At 46.1% G+C, this 15,034-nt stretch overlaps 1 protein-coding gene and 1 pseudogene across 1 annotated transcript; both read left to right on the top strand.

Moving 5' to 3' along the window:
- Positions 1 to 11,737: 11,737 nt before the first annotated feature.
- LOC149844255 (putative pectinesterase/pectinesterase inhibitor 28 pseudogene) lies at positions 11,738 to 12,793 on the top strand (annotated as a pseudogene).
- Positions 12,794 to 13,541: 748 nt separating this feature from the next.
- LOC149844256 (putative pectinesterase/pectinesterase inhibitor 21) lies at positions 13,542 to 14,330 on the top strand. The gene has a single exon (XM_090001063.1). It carries the CDS (start codon positions 13,542 to 13,544, stop codon positions 14,328 to 14,330), a length of 789 nt encoding a protein of 262 aa, XP_089857189.1.
- Positions 14,331 to 15,034: the final 704 nt, after the last annotated feature.

Consider the following 15,034-nt stretch of genomic DNA (forward strand, 5'->3'; position numbering starts at 1 on the left):
GTTCATTATGTTAAGTATTTTAAGATACCTCGGTTGTCTGACTAAATCCTATTCCTATGGAGACGACCGATGCTCGAGAGAGTAAGTCCCCAAGGCCTGATAGGGATGCATCCAACTTCTGCAGAAGTGTTAGGCTAACTATTGTAGCCCCAATCCACCCTAACCTCTGATGACTGGGAAAGACGGGTCTTTTGCCCGTAAAAGCCATAAATGGTCTGTCCATCGGAGTTGGTATCCTTCGTCCTCTCTCTTGACGAAGCCAGGTTGAATTGAACGCGACGAGGTTTCTTAGTCATTGTCTCATTCTTCATGCTCTGGTCCATTAGACCAAAACGATCATCTTGCTTATGAAGGCGATCCCATTTTTTGTGTTTTCAACAATATGCACAAAGCACTAATCGAGGTCATATGACCATCTCATCCAATCGTCGTAGTACTAGCATGCCTCGCATGTTCAAGAGTACACTACGAGGAAAGGGATATAGGTCCTCAACAGGAGCCTCAGGAGTGTGTTTCACAAAGATCTAATGTTTTTTAAAAAGTTATCTTAACATTCTAAATCTTTCGAAATAATCAACAACTTGCCTACATATGGCATGTGATTTTCTCGAATCTCGCATCCGATGATGCAGTGTCTGTGGGCTATGCACGTCTCGACACTGGTCTTTGGTAAATGGGTTTCGCAAAAGAACCCATCACCTAACAACTTGATCTTATCCCAGATCAAGGGTTTTCCCAAAACATATCGGGTAAAATCGTGGAAAAGGTATCCCTCCCGAATACGCTGAGTCGGTGGCAAAGCAAAAATGAAAGACAAAAATGTGAAAAGCAAGAGCTTGGGCGTGAAGCGCGATGGCAAATAGAAACAGGAAATGCGAAAGCAAAGGACAAGGATCGCGAAATCGCGCCCTTGAATTAAGAGACAGTAAGTATTAAATACGAAAGCAAAAGCCTGGGCGCAAAGTGCGACGATAAACAGAAACAGGAAATGCGAAAGCAAAGGACAAGGATCGTGAAACCGCGTTCTTGAATTAAAAGACAGTAAGTAGTAAATACGAAAGCAAATGCCTGGGTGCAAAGCGCGACGGCAAACAGAAACAGAAAATACGAAAGCAAAGGACAAGGATCGCAAAACCGCGTCCTTGAATTAAAAGCATACTTATATACGTATATGTATATAGATATGTAATTAAGTCCTTTCAATCTTTAATTATTTAAGCTTGATTTAATTATTTAAGTCCTTGTGCAACTTCTCCTACCTTGGGGTATTGCGAGGAAGAAGTCGTCTACGAGCGTAGGTGATCGTTGGTTTGGTTCGCGGGGTGCGAACGGGCTCCGTTGCGTAAACTGCAAAAATATGACATTTAGAAGGCACATAAACGAGCAAAGGTAGAGAGGAGACTCGGCTTATTATACCTCGAATAGAAGGGGGGCTTCTCACCCCCTTCCGTTGGCCTGTCGGAAGGCATAACGAGAGAAAGACGGGGTCGCAGGGGCCAAATGCTCACCTGCGACCCTCGAAAGATAAGGTAGGGGCCAAATGGCCCCTGTCGAGCTTTGCTCGACAGGAAATGGGATAGGGTCCAAAGGCCTCTGTCAGTTTAGAAAGGGGCAGGGGCCATCGGCCCCTGCTGGGTCTTCAAAAACACGGGGCAAGGGCCTTGCTGGGTTTTAAATAAAGGAGGGGCGGGAGCCTTCGGCTCCTGCCAGATTTTGAAAAGAAAGGGGCAGGGGCCGATGGCCCCTACCAAGGAAACGAGTAGAGAGAGGGAGCGCATGGGGCCAAAGGCCCTCTGTGGCTTAACAGGAGAGGAGGCAGAAGCCAATGGCCCCTGTCGAGTCTTTGCTCGACAGAAAAAAGAGACAGGGGCCATGGCCCCTGCCGGAAAAGTAAAAAGGGCAGGGGCGGAGCCCCCTGCCTGCTAAAAAGATGAAGGCAAGGGGGGCGGAGCCCCTTGCCTGACGGAAAAGGGAAGAGGAAGAAAAGAGGGGGGGGAGAACGAGAGGAGAAGGGTACTTACCTGAGGCTATCGGAGAGAAGGGAGGTCGCCGGGGAGTGGTTGCCGTGAAGGAAGCTCGCCGAAGAGGAGAGCGAGGGATGGAGTCAGGGGGAGAGAGAGCAGAGATAGAGGAGAGAGACGAGAGATGAGAGAGAGTCGGGGGATCGGGGGAGGCTCGTAAGCCCTCCCCTCTCGCCTTTTTATAAAGAGGGGGCGCACACAGGGCCCGCCTCCTATGTCGCCGGAGATCCCCCTCCTTCTGTGGGCTGCCAGCCCCTTCAAAAACCCTTTTCGAGGGGCTGGGCACGAGTTGGATCTGGGTCGGGTCTGGACTCGACCCAGGTCCGATCTTTTTTTTTAAATGGGTTTTACATCCAACCCTCCCTAAAATAATTTTGTCTTCAAAATTAAATTGAACTTATCGATCAAAGTACAAGTCAGGGTATTTCTCCCAAATATCAGAGTCAGGCTCCCAAGTACGTTCCTCTATCCCATGGTGCTTCCAACGCACCTTTACAAGAGATATCGTCTTTGATCTAAGCACTTGATCTTGACGATCAACGATCTCGACTGATCTTTCCTCGAAAGACAAATCCATCTGAATATCTACATTATTATAATGGATGATGTGTGATGGGTTGTGAACGTATTTCTGAAGCATGGATACGTGAAAAACATTATGAATCTGAGCATACTGATGAGGTAAAGCCACACGATAAGATGCTTCACCAATCCGTTCCAGGATCTCGAACGGTCCGACAAATTTAGGGCTTAGCTTTCCCTTTTTCCCAAAATGAAATACGCTCTTTGTGGGAGATACCTTAACAAAAACCATATCTCCCATCGAGAAGGTGAGCTCTCGATGTCGACGATCCGCGTAACTTTTCTGCCGACTCTGTGCAGTACGGAGTCACTCTCGTATCATTTGCACCTGCTGAGTGTAGTGTTGTAGCACTAAAGGAGATTCCATCCTTCGCTCGCCAACCTCGTCCTAGTAGAGAGGCGAACGACAGGGCTTTCCATACAAGGCCTCGTAAGGGGTCATCCCGATGCTAGCGTGATAACTGTTGTTGTACGCGAATTCGGCCAGACTGGTATGAGAATTTCATTCTTCCTTCCAGTCCATCATGCTCGCACGCAGCATGTCCTCCAAAATCTGAATTGTGCATTCAGACTGTCCGTCTGTCTTAGGGTAAAAGTGGTGCTGAATTTTAAATTCGTACCCAAAGCGATTTGAAGTTGACCCCAAAACCTTGAGGTAAACCTCGGATCACGATTGGAGATGATAGATACTGGAACACCGTGCAACCTCACAATCTCACGAATGTAGAGGTTCGTCAAACTGTCTAAAGACTGACTAATACAAATAGGAAGGAAATGAGCCGATTTGGTGAGTCGATCAACGATCACCCAAATCGCATCGTTCTTTCTTCGTGTCCTAGGCAAACCGACGATAAAGTCCATAGTGATGTCTTCCCACTTCCATTGTGGAATTTCCATCTGCTGCATCACTCTGTCAGGTCGTTGATGCTCGATCTTAATCTGTTGGCAAGTCAAACACTTAGAGATGTATTCAGCCACGTCTCGCTTCATTTCACTCCACCAATATCCGCGCTGCAAGTCTTTGAACATCTTCGTGCCTCTCGGGTGAATTGTATATTTGGATTTATGGGCCTCTACGAGAATCTCGCCTCTCAAAACAGGATCATTTGGGACCCAAAGACGATCTTTGAGCCAAATGCTTCCATTGTCCTTAAGTCGGAAAAGAGTATCGGTTTGCTGTGTACGAGCCTTCATCATCTCGTATTGCGCATCAGTCTTTTGCCCAGCAAGGATCTTGGCTAATAGCTCAGGTTGAGCTATCAGATTAGAAAGACTGATAGAATTCGATGAGACTGCAAATGGTTTTCATGAGACCAAATCCTCAATCAACTTTCATCCAACGTATAATAGGTTGACGAAAATGCTAGAAGCCTTACGGCTGAGAGCATCAGCTACCACGTTCACCTTTTCTGGATGGTAGGAATGGGTGAAATCGTAATCCTTGAGAAATTCTAGCCACTGTCGTTGCCTCATATTTAGCTTCTTCTGTGAAAACAAGTACTTGAGACTCTTATGATCAGTAAAAGCCTCGAATTGTTTCCCGTACAAGTAGTGTCGCTATATCTTCAATGCGAACACCACAGCCGCTAATTCCAATTCACGAGTCAGATGATTCTTCTCATGAATCTTAAGTTGACGCGAGGCGTAGAAGTTTACCTTACCATTTTGCATTAGGACGCAGCCCAAGCTTGTTCCAGAAGCGTCAGTATAAATCACGAAGCCGGCTTGTCCTGAAGGCAAGGCCAAGATAGGAGCGGTAGTAAGTCGCTCCTTCAGCAACTGAAAACTGCTTTCACATGAATCGTCCCACAGAAACTTAGCTTCCTTCTTTAGCAGCTTTGTCATAGGTAAAGAGATTTTGGAAAAGTCTTGGATAAATCTTCGATAATATCCAGCTAAGCCAAGAAAACTTCTCATGTCCCGAACGTTCTTCGGTTGCTGCAAGCTTAGCATAGCCTCCACCTTTGCAGGATCCACATACACTCCTTTCTCGGATATAACATGTCCCAAAAACATAACCTCCTTGAGCCAAAACTCGCTTTTAGAGAATTTAGCGAACAAACGCTCCTTCCGCAAGGTTTCCAAGATTATGATCAGGTGTTCGCGATGTTGATCCCAGGTCACCGAGTACACCAGGATGTCATCGATGAACACGATGACGAAGGTGCCTAAAAGGGGTTTAAACACACAGTTCATGAGGTCCATAAAGGTTGCAGGTGTGTTGGTGTGTCCGAAAGACATGACAGTAAACTCGAAATGTCCATATCTGGTTCGAAAAGCCGTCTTGGAGATATCATCTCCTTTAATTCTGAGTTGATGGTATCCTGACCTAAGGTCGATCTTTGAGAAAATCTTGGCATTCTGCAGTTGATCGAACATATCTTCGATACGCGGTAACGGATACTTATTCTTTATCGTGGCCTGGTTGAGCATTCGATTGTCGATGCACAACCGTAAAGACTCGTCTTTCTTTTTAACGAATAAAACAGGAGCTCCCTAAAGCGAGACACTAGGGCAAATGAATCCTAATTCAATCAACTCTTGTAACTGCTTCTTGATCTCCTCGAGCTCGGTTGGCGCCATACGGTATGGAGCTTTAGAAATTGGCGCAGTACCCGGCAGCAACTCGATGTTGAATTCAACCTCTCATGGTGGGGGAAGTCCTGGCAGCTCCTCTGGAAAGACGTCCGAAAAATCTCGAACCACCTCCAGATCTCTTATCAAAACTTGCATCTGCTCGGACTGGACAACACTGACTAAAAAGGCAGTGCATCCCCTTCTCAGGTAATTTTGTGTCTTTAGAGAAGAAATCATCTTGCTTGCACGGACCTCCTTCGCAAACTTGAATTCCACCTTAGGCATCCCTGGTGAAGACAACACAATCTCGCTTTCATGGCAAAAGATTTTGGCATGATACTTATGCAGCCAATCCATGCTTAGGATGACGTCAAATTTGGTCATATCTAGAAGGATAACGCAGGTCGGCAAATGTCGATCCGCTAAGACCACGTCCAAAGCTGACACGTAGGTCGCATAAATAGTGTTTTTTCCAATCGGGTTATAGACGTTGAGAGCATTATCTAACGAACTTACAGGTATGTGCAAGAGTTCAGCAAATTTTACAGAAATAAAAGAATGAGTGGCACCACAATCAAAGAGTACGAAAGCTGCTTGGTTAGCAATCAAGATGGTACCTTGCACAAGCTCGCCTTTGGTCAGCTGTTCGACCGTGGCAGTGTAAACGCGTCCTGGTGCTTTCTTCTGGCCGCTGGACTGTGGTTGCTACGCCTGGTAAGAATGTTGTTGTTGTTGCGGTTGCGGCGGTGGTCGGGGGAGCAGAGGTGTTCCACCATTCCGTCTGAGGTCGTTAGCCGCCTTCTTGCAGCACTCGCATGCGAAGTGGCCCATCTTGCCACAGTACAGGCATTCGTCTGTAAGAAAAGGGCATGCATGACCAGGGTGAGGTCGTCCGCATTTGGGGCAGATATCACCCGCATGCTGTCGGGCAGGAGGGTTGCCCTGAGGTCGCTGACGTTTTGAAGGAGGATATTGCTTTCTTCCACCTTCCTTGTTTACAAAAAAGGGCGGTTGCTTGGTCTGACCGTCAGAGGAATATTTCTTTTGATCGCTACCCACAACGGGTGGCTTCTTGCTTTGGGTGCTCTTAGAGCGCTCCCAATCCTCGATCAAAAGAGTGGTTGCAGCAACAATTGCGGAGAGAGTCGATGGCATACTGTTAAGGACCCTTGGTCAGAGTCCTTCCTTCAATCCGCAGATGAATTTCCCCGCCCGCTCGCGATCATCTTCGAATAAGTTGGGGCAATATAGCTCCAACTCTTGGAATTTGAAGATGTAGTCCACCAGACTTGACGTGCCTTGGCAAAGTTCCAAGAACTCTACCTTTTTCTTCTCCCTAGCATGAGGAGGAAAATAGTTCTCCAAGAAAGCTCTTTTGAAGGTCTCTCAATAAATAAATGAAGATGTCGGGAAATGTATGTTCCGGGTCGTGTCCCACCAGTGGCGGGCGGCACCCAAAATTTTGAAAGTACCATAAAGTGTCTTCTTGTCGTCTAGGACTATCAAAACTTGGAATACTCGCTCTACTTCCAATATCTAGTTCTCAGTTGCATCGGGGTCGGGCTTGCCTGTGAAGGTTGGAGGATTGAGCTTTAAGAATTTTTCATACAATACTGTCACATGGTGGCTTGGTTTTGGGGTAAGTACTTGATTGTGCACTTGATTTCGCATGGCGCTAGCCAATGCGCTCAGGGAATCCATGATAAATCCCCATTGATCTGACCATTCGTCAGACAAACCCTCGCTTGAACCTCGAATCATCCTTAAAATAACCAGATGATACATAAATCAACACTTGGAGGAGAAGAATAATATAAAAAAGGTTATCGCATTTCCGAGTAATAGAGATTACAAAAGCCCAGCAGTGCTGGTACAAGTAGGCATTTACAAAAAACCAAAAAAAAAACTGCCCACGGGTACAAAAACCAACGAGTTTTATCTCCTTTTTAGGGATGATAAGAGTACTTGTTCAAGTACTCTCTCGCGATACCCGTGCGCCTTAACCCGCGCAGAGGGGGAAAAGGATGCAAATCCTCATTCGAGACTTCTTGCCCGTGAAGAGGAGTTGTGGGGGTGTAATGTGGCGAGGCATTCGGTGCATAGGGCGGCGAAGCCGGAGTGTACACCGGAGAATCTGGTATGTACTGCGGTGAAGCCGGTGTGTACACCGGAGAATTTGATATGTACAACGGTGATACCGGAGTGTTCACCGGAGTATCTGATATGTACTGCGGTGAATCTGGGGTTGGTGTATATATTGGTGAGTTGGGGGAAGGCATATGAGTTGGTGGAGCAACGTCCTGAGCACTCTCTTGGGGTAATATTTGTCCATCACACGTTGGTGTGTCTAAAGTACCCTGGACTGAGGATGTTGTGTCTTCCAGATCTTGTGTTGCAGACGCCCTTCTATCGTATGCTTCCCTGAGTTGACAAATATTTATCTTATAACCTTCTTCACCACAGAATTCGCACTCCATCTGGGCTTGCCAGAGAGATTCTGCTTCAGAAGATTCCAGAGAAGTGTGTCGATTAAGTAAAACATGATTTGGCACGCGACCTCCTTCCCGAAAGTGCACTGCTGCCCATGTCGTGGCTAGCGGTGCTTGGTAGGCATCTGAAAGCGTAAAGCCCCAAGAATCGACAAAAGTGGGAGGGGGCGGCCTGCTAGTCCAACATTCTGAACCGGTAGTCGAACGCTCAAGTCTTCCTTCCAAAGAGCTTCTGCCCCAAACTGAACGACAGCGCATTCTACGTGCGCCTCTTCTGCATCCCAATCTCTCACCATCAGAAGGGTTCATTTTTTTTTAACAAGAAAACCCCAAATACTTATGTAAGGTATGCTCTAGTCTAATAGTATAGAAAAAGAGAAATTAAGTTACTTACAGCGCGATGCGGATGCTCGATGACCAAGAATCACTGTTTCGATCAGCTTTGATACCAAGTTGTAATGCTCCAAAAATTTGAACTTTATAATTTCATTGAAATAGTTGAAAAATTCTTTTTCTTTACAGAGTTTATTTTTAAAATCAGCCGAAACGATTTCTTTAAAAGAAAAAGGACAAGTTTAACAACTTTGGGCATGTTAGAGAGAGAACAAAGATTTACCATGGACGATCAGCAATAATACTTAGGAAACCATTTCTTCTATTTAAAGATAGTGTCAAGTTTGTACGAAATTTGGATTTTCTCTAGGGAAACCGTATCAAAAACCAAAATGTCCAGGAGAAGAACTACGAGCAGAAAAAGTGGATCCTGAAGTCATCTCGCAGTCACGCCATCGTCTGTGATGCACTTATTCGTCACCTGTACCTATGAAATGGGTTAGTTTTGCGAAAACTAGTAGGTGAGCACGAAAACAGAAAGAACTAAATTAGGCATAAATAATTTATGCAGCAGGTAGTAACGAGCAAACTAAGCAGATAAACTAGAAAAACAAGCTAAGTACAACAAACTGAAAGGTGAGCATGCTCAATTTAGTTATTACTTGTTAACCGGCCATGCGGGTACATACATTGCACGTGAGTCGAAATAGCCGAGACCAAGCCGAGTGTTCATAATGTTAAGTATTTTAAGATACCTCGGTTGTCTGATTGAATCATATTCCTATAGAGACGACCGATGGTCGAGAGAGTAAGTCCCCAAGGCCTGATAGGGATGCATCAAACTTCTGCAAAAGTGTTAGGCTAACTATTGTAGCGCCAATACCCCTTAACCTCTCATGACTAGGGAAGACGGGTCTTTTGCCTGTAAAAAGCCATAAATGGTCTGTCCATCGGAGTTTGTACCCTTCGGACTCTCTCTTGACGAAGCCAGGTTGAATTGAGCACGACGGAGTTTCTTAGCCGTTGCCTCATTCTTCTTGCTCTGGTCCATTAGACCAAAACGAACATCTTGCCTATGAAGGCAATCACATTTTTTTGTGTTTTCAACAATGTGCATAAATCACTAATCGAGGTCATATGACTATCTTATCTAATCATCGTAGTACTAGCATGGCTCGCATGTTCAAGAGTACACTACGAGGAAAGGGATATAGGTCCTCAACAGGAGCCTCAGAAGTGTGTTTCACAAAGATCTAATGTTTTTTAAAAAGTTATCTTAACATTCTAAATCTTTCGAAATAATCAACAACTTGCCTACATATGGCATGTGATTTTCTCGAATCTCGCATCCGATGATGCAGTGTCTGTGGGCTATGCACGTCTCGACACTGGTCTTTGGTAAATGGGTTTCGCAAAAGAACCCATCACCTAACAACTTGATCTTATCCCAGATCAAGGGTTTTCCCAAAACATATCGGGTAAAATCGTGGAAAAGGTATCCCTCCCGAATACGCTGAGTCGGTGGCAAAGCAAAAATGAAAGACAAAAATGTGAAAAGCAAGAGCTTGGGCGTGAAGCGCGATAGCAAATAAAAACAGGAAATGCGAAAGCAAAGGACAAGGATCGCGAAATCGCGCCCTTGAATTAAGAGACAGTAAGTAGTAAATACGAAAGCAAAAGCCTGAGCGCAAAGCGTAACGGCAAACAGAAACAAGAAATGTGAAAGCAAAGGACAAGGATCGCGAAACTGCGTCTTGAATTAAAAGACAGTAAGTAGTAAATACGAAAGCAAAAGCCTGGGCGCAAAGCGCAACAGCAAACAGAAACAGAAAATGCGAAAGCAAAGGACAAGGATCGTGAAACCGCGTCCTTGAATTAAAAGAGTACTTATATACGTATATGTATATAAATATGTAATTAAGTCATTTCAATCTTTAATTATTTAAGCTTGATTTAATTATTTAAGTCCTTCTGCAACTTTTGGGGTATTGCGAGGAAGAAGTCGTCTACGAGCGTAGGTGATCGTTGGTTTGGTTCGCGGGGCACGAACGGGCTCCGTTGCGTAAACTGCAAAAATATGACATTTATAAGGCACATAAACGAGCAAAGATAGAGAGGAGACTCAGCTTATTATACCTCGAATAGAAGGGGGCTTCTCACCCCCTTCCGTTGGCCTGTCGGAAGGCATAACGAGAGAAAGATGGGGTCGCAGTGGCCAAATGCCCACCTGTGGCCCTCGGAAGATGAGGCAGGGGCCAAATGGCCCCTGTCGAGCTTTGCTTGACAAAAAATGGGACAGAGGCCAGAGGCCCCTGTCGGTTTAGAGAGGGGCAGGGGCCATCGACCCCTGTTGGGTCTTCAAAAACAAGGGGCAAGGGCCTTAGGAGGCCCTTGCTAGGTTTTAAAGAAAGGAGGGACAGAAGCCTTCGGCTCCTGCCAGATTTTGAAAAGAAAGGGACAGGGGCCGATGGCCCCTGCCAAGGAAACGAGTAGAGAGAGGGAGCGCAGGGGCCAATGGCCCCTGTCGAGTCTTTGCTCGACAGAAAAAAGAGACAGGGGCCAGTGGCCCCTATCGGTCAAGAGAGGGGGCAGCGGCCATCGGTCCCTGCTGGTTTTCCAAGGAATTAGGCAAGAGCCAAAGGCTCCTGCTTCCTTTCTTAAGGGAAGGGTAAGAGCCATTGGCCCCTACACGAAAGAGAAGGGCAGGGGCCATGGCCCCTACCGGAAAAGTAAAAAGGGCAGGGGGCAGAGCCCCTTGCCTGACGGAAAAGGGAAGGGGAAGAAAAGAGGGGGGGAAGAACGAGAGGAGAAGGGTACTTACCTGAGGCTGGCGGAGAGAAGGGAGGTCGCCGGGGAGTGGCTGCCATGAAGGAAGCTCGTCGGAGAGGAGAGCGAGGGATGGAGTCGAGGGGAGAGAGAGCAGAGACAGAGGGGAGAGACAAGAGATGAGAGAGAAAGTCAGGGAATTGGGGGAGGCTCGTAAGCCCTCCCCTCTCCCCCTCTCACCTTTTTATAAGGAGGGGGCGCACACAGGGCCCGCCCTCTGTGTCGCCGGAGATCCCCCCCCCCCCCCCCCCCCTCCCTTCAGTGGGCAGCCCGCCCCTTCGAAAACCCTTTTCGAGGGGCTGGGCACGAGTTGGATCCGGGTCGGGTCTGGACCCGACCCGGGTCCGATCTTTTTTTTTAACTGGGTTTTACACCAATAGTATAAAACTAACCTTTCAATCATATTTAGCAGGTTATATTTATTATTTTTCATGTGCTTAAATTGCTTCTAACATGATGTCTTGTACCATCTTTAAACCATCCATATCTTCATGAATTGTGAGCCATCAATTTTTTACTATCACAAAAATTATATCTTGTGGTGTCTTAGACACGTTAAAATTAACCTGCAAACAAAGTAGATCCATGCATGCAAACGATTCATCAAAACAGCACCACCCTTCACGCCCATCTGTGAATGGCTCTCCTAAACCGTAGGGCTTCCATACCACAGGTCCACAACTACTCAACCCTTTGCCTTTTCTTCGCTATAATTACTAGCACCATTCCCATCCATTATAACTGTGACTCCCAACCGCATCCCAAGCCATCAGCCAAAAACTCAAACGGGGAGAGAGAAGGTCCCCATCTCTTCTATGTCTCTCTAAACCACCTTCTCTCTCTCTGAAAACCAGTTCTTTCTGACACCTGAAAAAAAAAGAGCTTCAATAAAAAAAAAATAAAGAAAAGATGTCTTCTGGTGAGGATGGGCAGAAGAAGAAACGCATTGCTATCATATCTGTCGTCTCAGTTCTCCTGCTGGCCATGGTTGTAGCAGTGGCCGTGGGCGTATCCAAAAATTCAAGCTCTGGTGGCTCTGAAGGTAGCGATTCTTCCGGTAATGTTGCTGCCTCGTCCAAGGCGATCGCTGCTATATGCCAACCCACAGACTACAAGGACGCATGCATCTCTAGCCTCTCCGCTGCCGCTGACTCGAACACCAGCGACCCCAAGGACCTTGTCAAGCTCTCATTCAAGGTAGCCATTGATCATATCCGCAAGGCTTTGAGCCAATCGACATTATTGCACGAAGCAGAAAAGGATCCCAGAACAAAGGCAGCACTTGACAGTTGTGGGGAGCTCATGAACTACTCCATTGCTGATCTCAACAAGTCTATTGATCATGTGGCTTCCTTTAGCTTGGCTGACATTGACAACATTATAGACAACGCCAAGACCTGGCTCAGCGCTTCTCTCACATATCAGGAGACTTGCTTGGATGGCTTTGAGAACACCACGGGTGATGTTGGAGAGAAGATGAAGGGCATCTTGAAGAGTGCCAACGAGCTCACCAGCAACGCCCTGGCCATCGTTGACGAGATATCGTCGATCCTGGGCTCGCTTGACCTCTCATTCTTGAACCGGCGCCGCCGCCTCTTGTCAACGCATGCCACTGCCGGCAACAATGGCGGGTTCCCGGCGTGGGTGTCGGCCGGAAAGCGCAGGCTGCTCCAAGTTCCTGCAACAAGCATTGTGCCTAATCTTGTGGTGGCAAAGGATGGGAGTGGGAACTTCACCTCCATTAATGATGCACTTGGTGTTGTGCCCAAGAATAGCAATACCACGTTTGTCATCTACATCAAGGCTGGTGTGTATGAGGAGCAGGTCGCCATCGGAAGGACCTTGACCCATGTCATGTTTGTAGGAGACGGGCCAACCAACACCAAGATCACCGGCAGACTGAATTTCATTGATGGAACCCCCACCTTCAAGACTGCAACAGTTGGTAAGCGTATTACATGTTAGCCTATCTTCATAATCTTTAGCATATGGTTTAGTCTATATAGAGAATATGATGCTTACCCATTCAGGTTCAGCTTAAAATTCTTTGCAGTATATTCAAAAAATTTGTTTTTATCAGAAAAATATAGGTCTACGTGAAAACTCAAACCACAAAGCAGCTATTTTATTGCCTTAATATTGTGATTATGAAAAGGTGATACTTTCAGAAAAAAGATGATATTTGAAAACATCACTTTCGTGGAAGCCGTTGCGGTCAAATTGAACACAACCATTGGTTATATTCAAGATCAACCACACATTTCACTTGGGAACCTTGAGATGTGAGAATGGGCCAGAAACATGGTCCCAAATGGCAGCGGCTTTGAGGAGAAGCTGCTTTCGTCACAGGTCCAACTCTCACCAGGTGCGTGGGGAAAACTGATCTCATCATTTGAAAATGTATGATGAAACCCATCCTTTTTCAAATGATGGGATCCGTGTTCTTGGGATGGTGCCTTTACCTTGTGTGCTCTGTAAGGGCTTAACCGCTTAAGCTTGACTATCGGTGACTCCTAAGGGGTATACCTTACAGGAGGGTGAGCCCATTAAGCGACCTGGTTCTCAGCTAGAGTTCCTCGTCATAAAAATAAAAACTGTTCTGCACTTTCTTCAAGATTACATCGCCCATGAACAAAAATGTCATAATCAAATCATGATATTTACAGAGCATATATGGATATGCTTTAAGCGCATCCAAAATCACGCGCTGACCATGCACTTTGTGGCTTTTTTAGCTGCTATTGGAGAAGGATTTATTGCAAGGGACATTGGGATCGAGAACAGCGCGGGAGCTGAGAAGCACCAAGCAGTGGCCCTCCGAGTGCAATCAGACACGTCCATCTTCTACAACTGCCAATTCGACGGCTACCAAGACACGCTCTATGCGCACACCAGCCGCCAGTTCTACAGGGAATGTTCCATCTCCGGCACCGTCGACTTCATCTTCGGCAACTCGCGGGTCATCTTCCAGAACTGCCAGATTGTGGTGAGGAAGCCATTGGACAACCAGCAGAACCTCATCACCGCGCAAGGAAGGAAGGACCCCCGTGAACCCACCGCCATCATCCTCCATAACTGCACCATCGTTGCGGACCCCGAGTACTACCCAGTGAGGTTCACGCTTCCTACTTTCCTTGGGAGGCCATGGAAGCAATACTCTAGGACATTCTACCTCCAATCATGGATAGATGATCTTGTGCAGCCCGCTGGTTGGCATGAATGGATTGGAGATTTTGGGCTCAGTACGCTGGTCTATTCTGAGTTTGACAACAGGGGTCCTGGTGCCAACACTAGTGGCAGGGTGAAATGGGAGGGGCTCAAAACCTTGACAGTTGACGAGGCAAATGAGTTCACAGTATCTGCATTCCTTAAGGGAGATGAGTGGCTGACGGACAGTGGTGTGCCCTATATTTCTGGTCTGTTGCCTCTTGGCTCTGGCTCCTCACCCACAGAGGCTGCACCTTCAACCACTGCCGCTGCACCTGCACCCACTGGTGCCTAAAGAAAAAAGAAATGTTTGATGAATTATTTTGTACTTCCAATTATTGGAAGCAAACCAAAATAAGCTTGTTTGTGGACAAAATAAACAGGAAATGGCATTGTCCGTTGTTTTATTAAATATTTGTCTCTTTACTCTTTCATTCTTTTTGTTACATGTACAAACACTCTCAAATTGAAAACCTCCCATGGATTTGGTGATTTGTTTGCTTACGTTTATGGCTTTGCATAATTGTCTATTGAAGTGCTTGTTTGAGTTTCGTTCTAGAATTGAAATTTCCCCGACTATAAGGGCAAGCGGTGCTTAATCCTCATCCCCATGCGCCTTTCATTAGGGTTGGGTTAGGTACCATTTTGCACTAGTTCATTAGGTTAATTTTCTCAAGACCCTCAAACTTGTGTGATGCACCCTCAAATCTAGGTTACCTACGAAGGCAGGAAAACAATGAAAAATAGGAATTAAGTCATAAGATTAAAGAAAAAAAAGCAAGGACGCAATCCAGCAAGTTGTCTCCTAAAACCCTATAGCAACTATATATATATATATATAAACAAAACCCTAATCTCTACAATGGATCTTGAGATAAGATAGAATAAAACATAATGCAGAACTAAAATGCTAAATACGGATCCGTTTTGGATCCAGGATCCCAAATTCTAATGTTGCCCTTTGTCCCTTTTTTTTCTTCTGATCTTTGTGACTAGTCA

This window comes from Nuphar pumila, chromosome 3 (genome assembly GCF_984573655.1).
Source record: "Nuphar pumila chromosome 3, dmNupPumi1.hap1.1, whole genome shotgun sequence".
NCBI classification, from domain to species: Eukaryota; Viridiplantae; Streptophyta; class Magnoliopsida; order Nymphaeales; family Nymphaeaceae; genus Nuphar; species Nuphar pumila.

Coding starts and splice junctions, on each gene's coding strand:
- LOC149844256 (XM_090001063.1), top strand. CDS start 13,542: ATGCACTTTGTGGCTTTTTTAGCTGCTATTGGAGAAGGATTTATTGCA.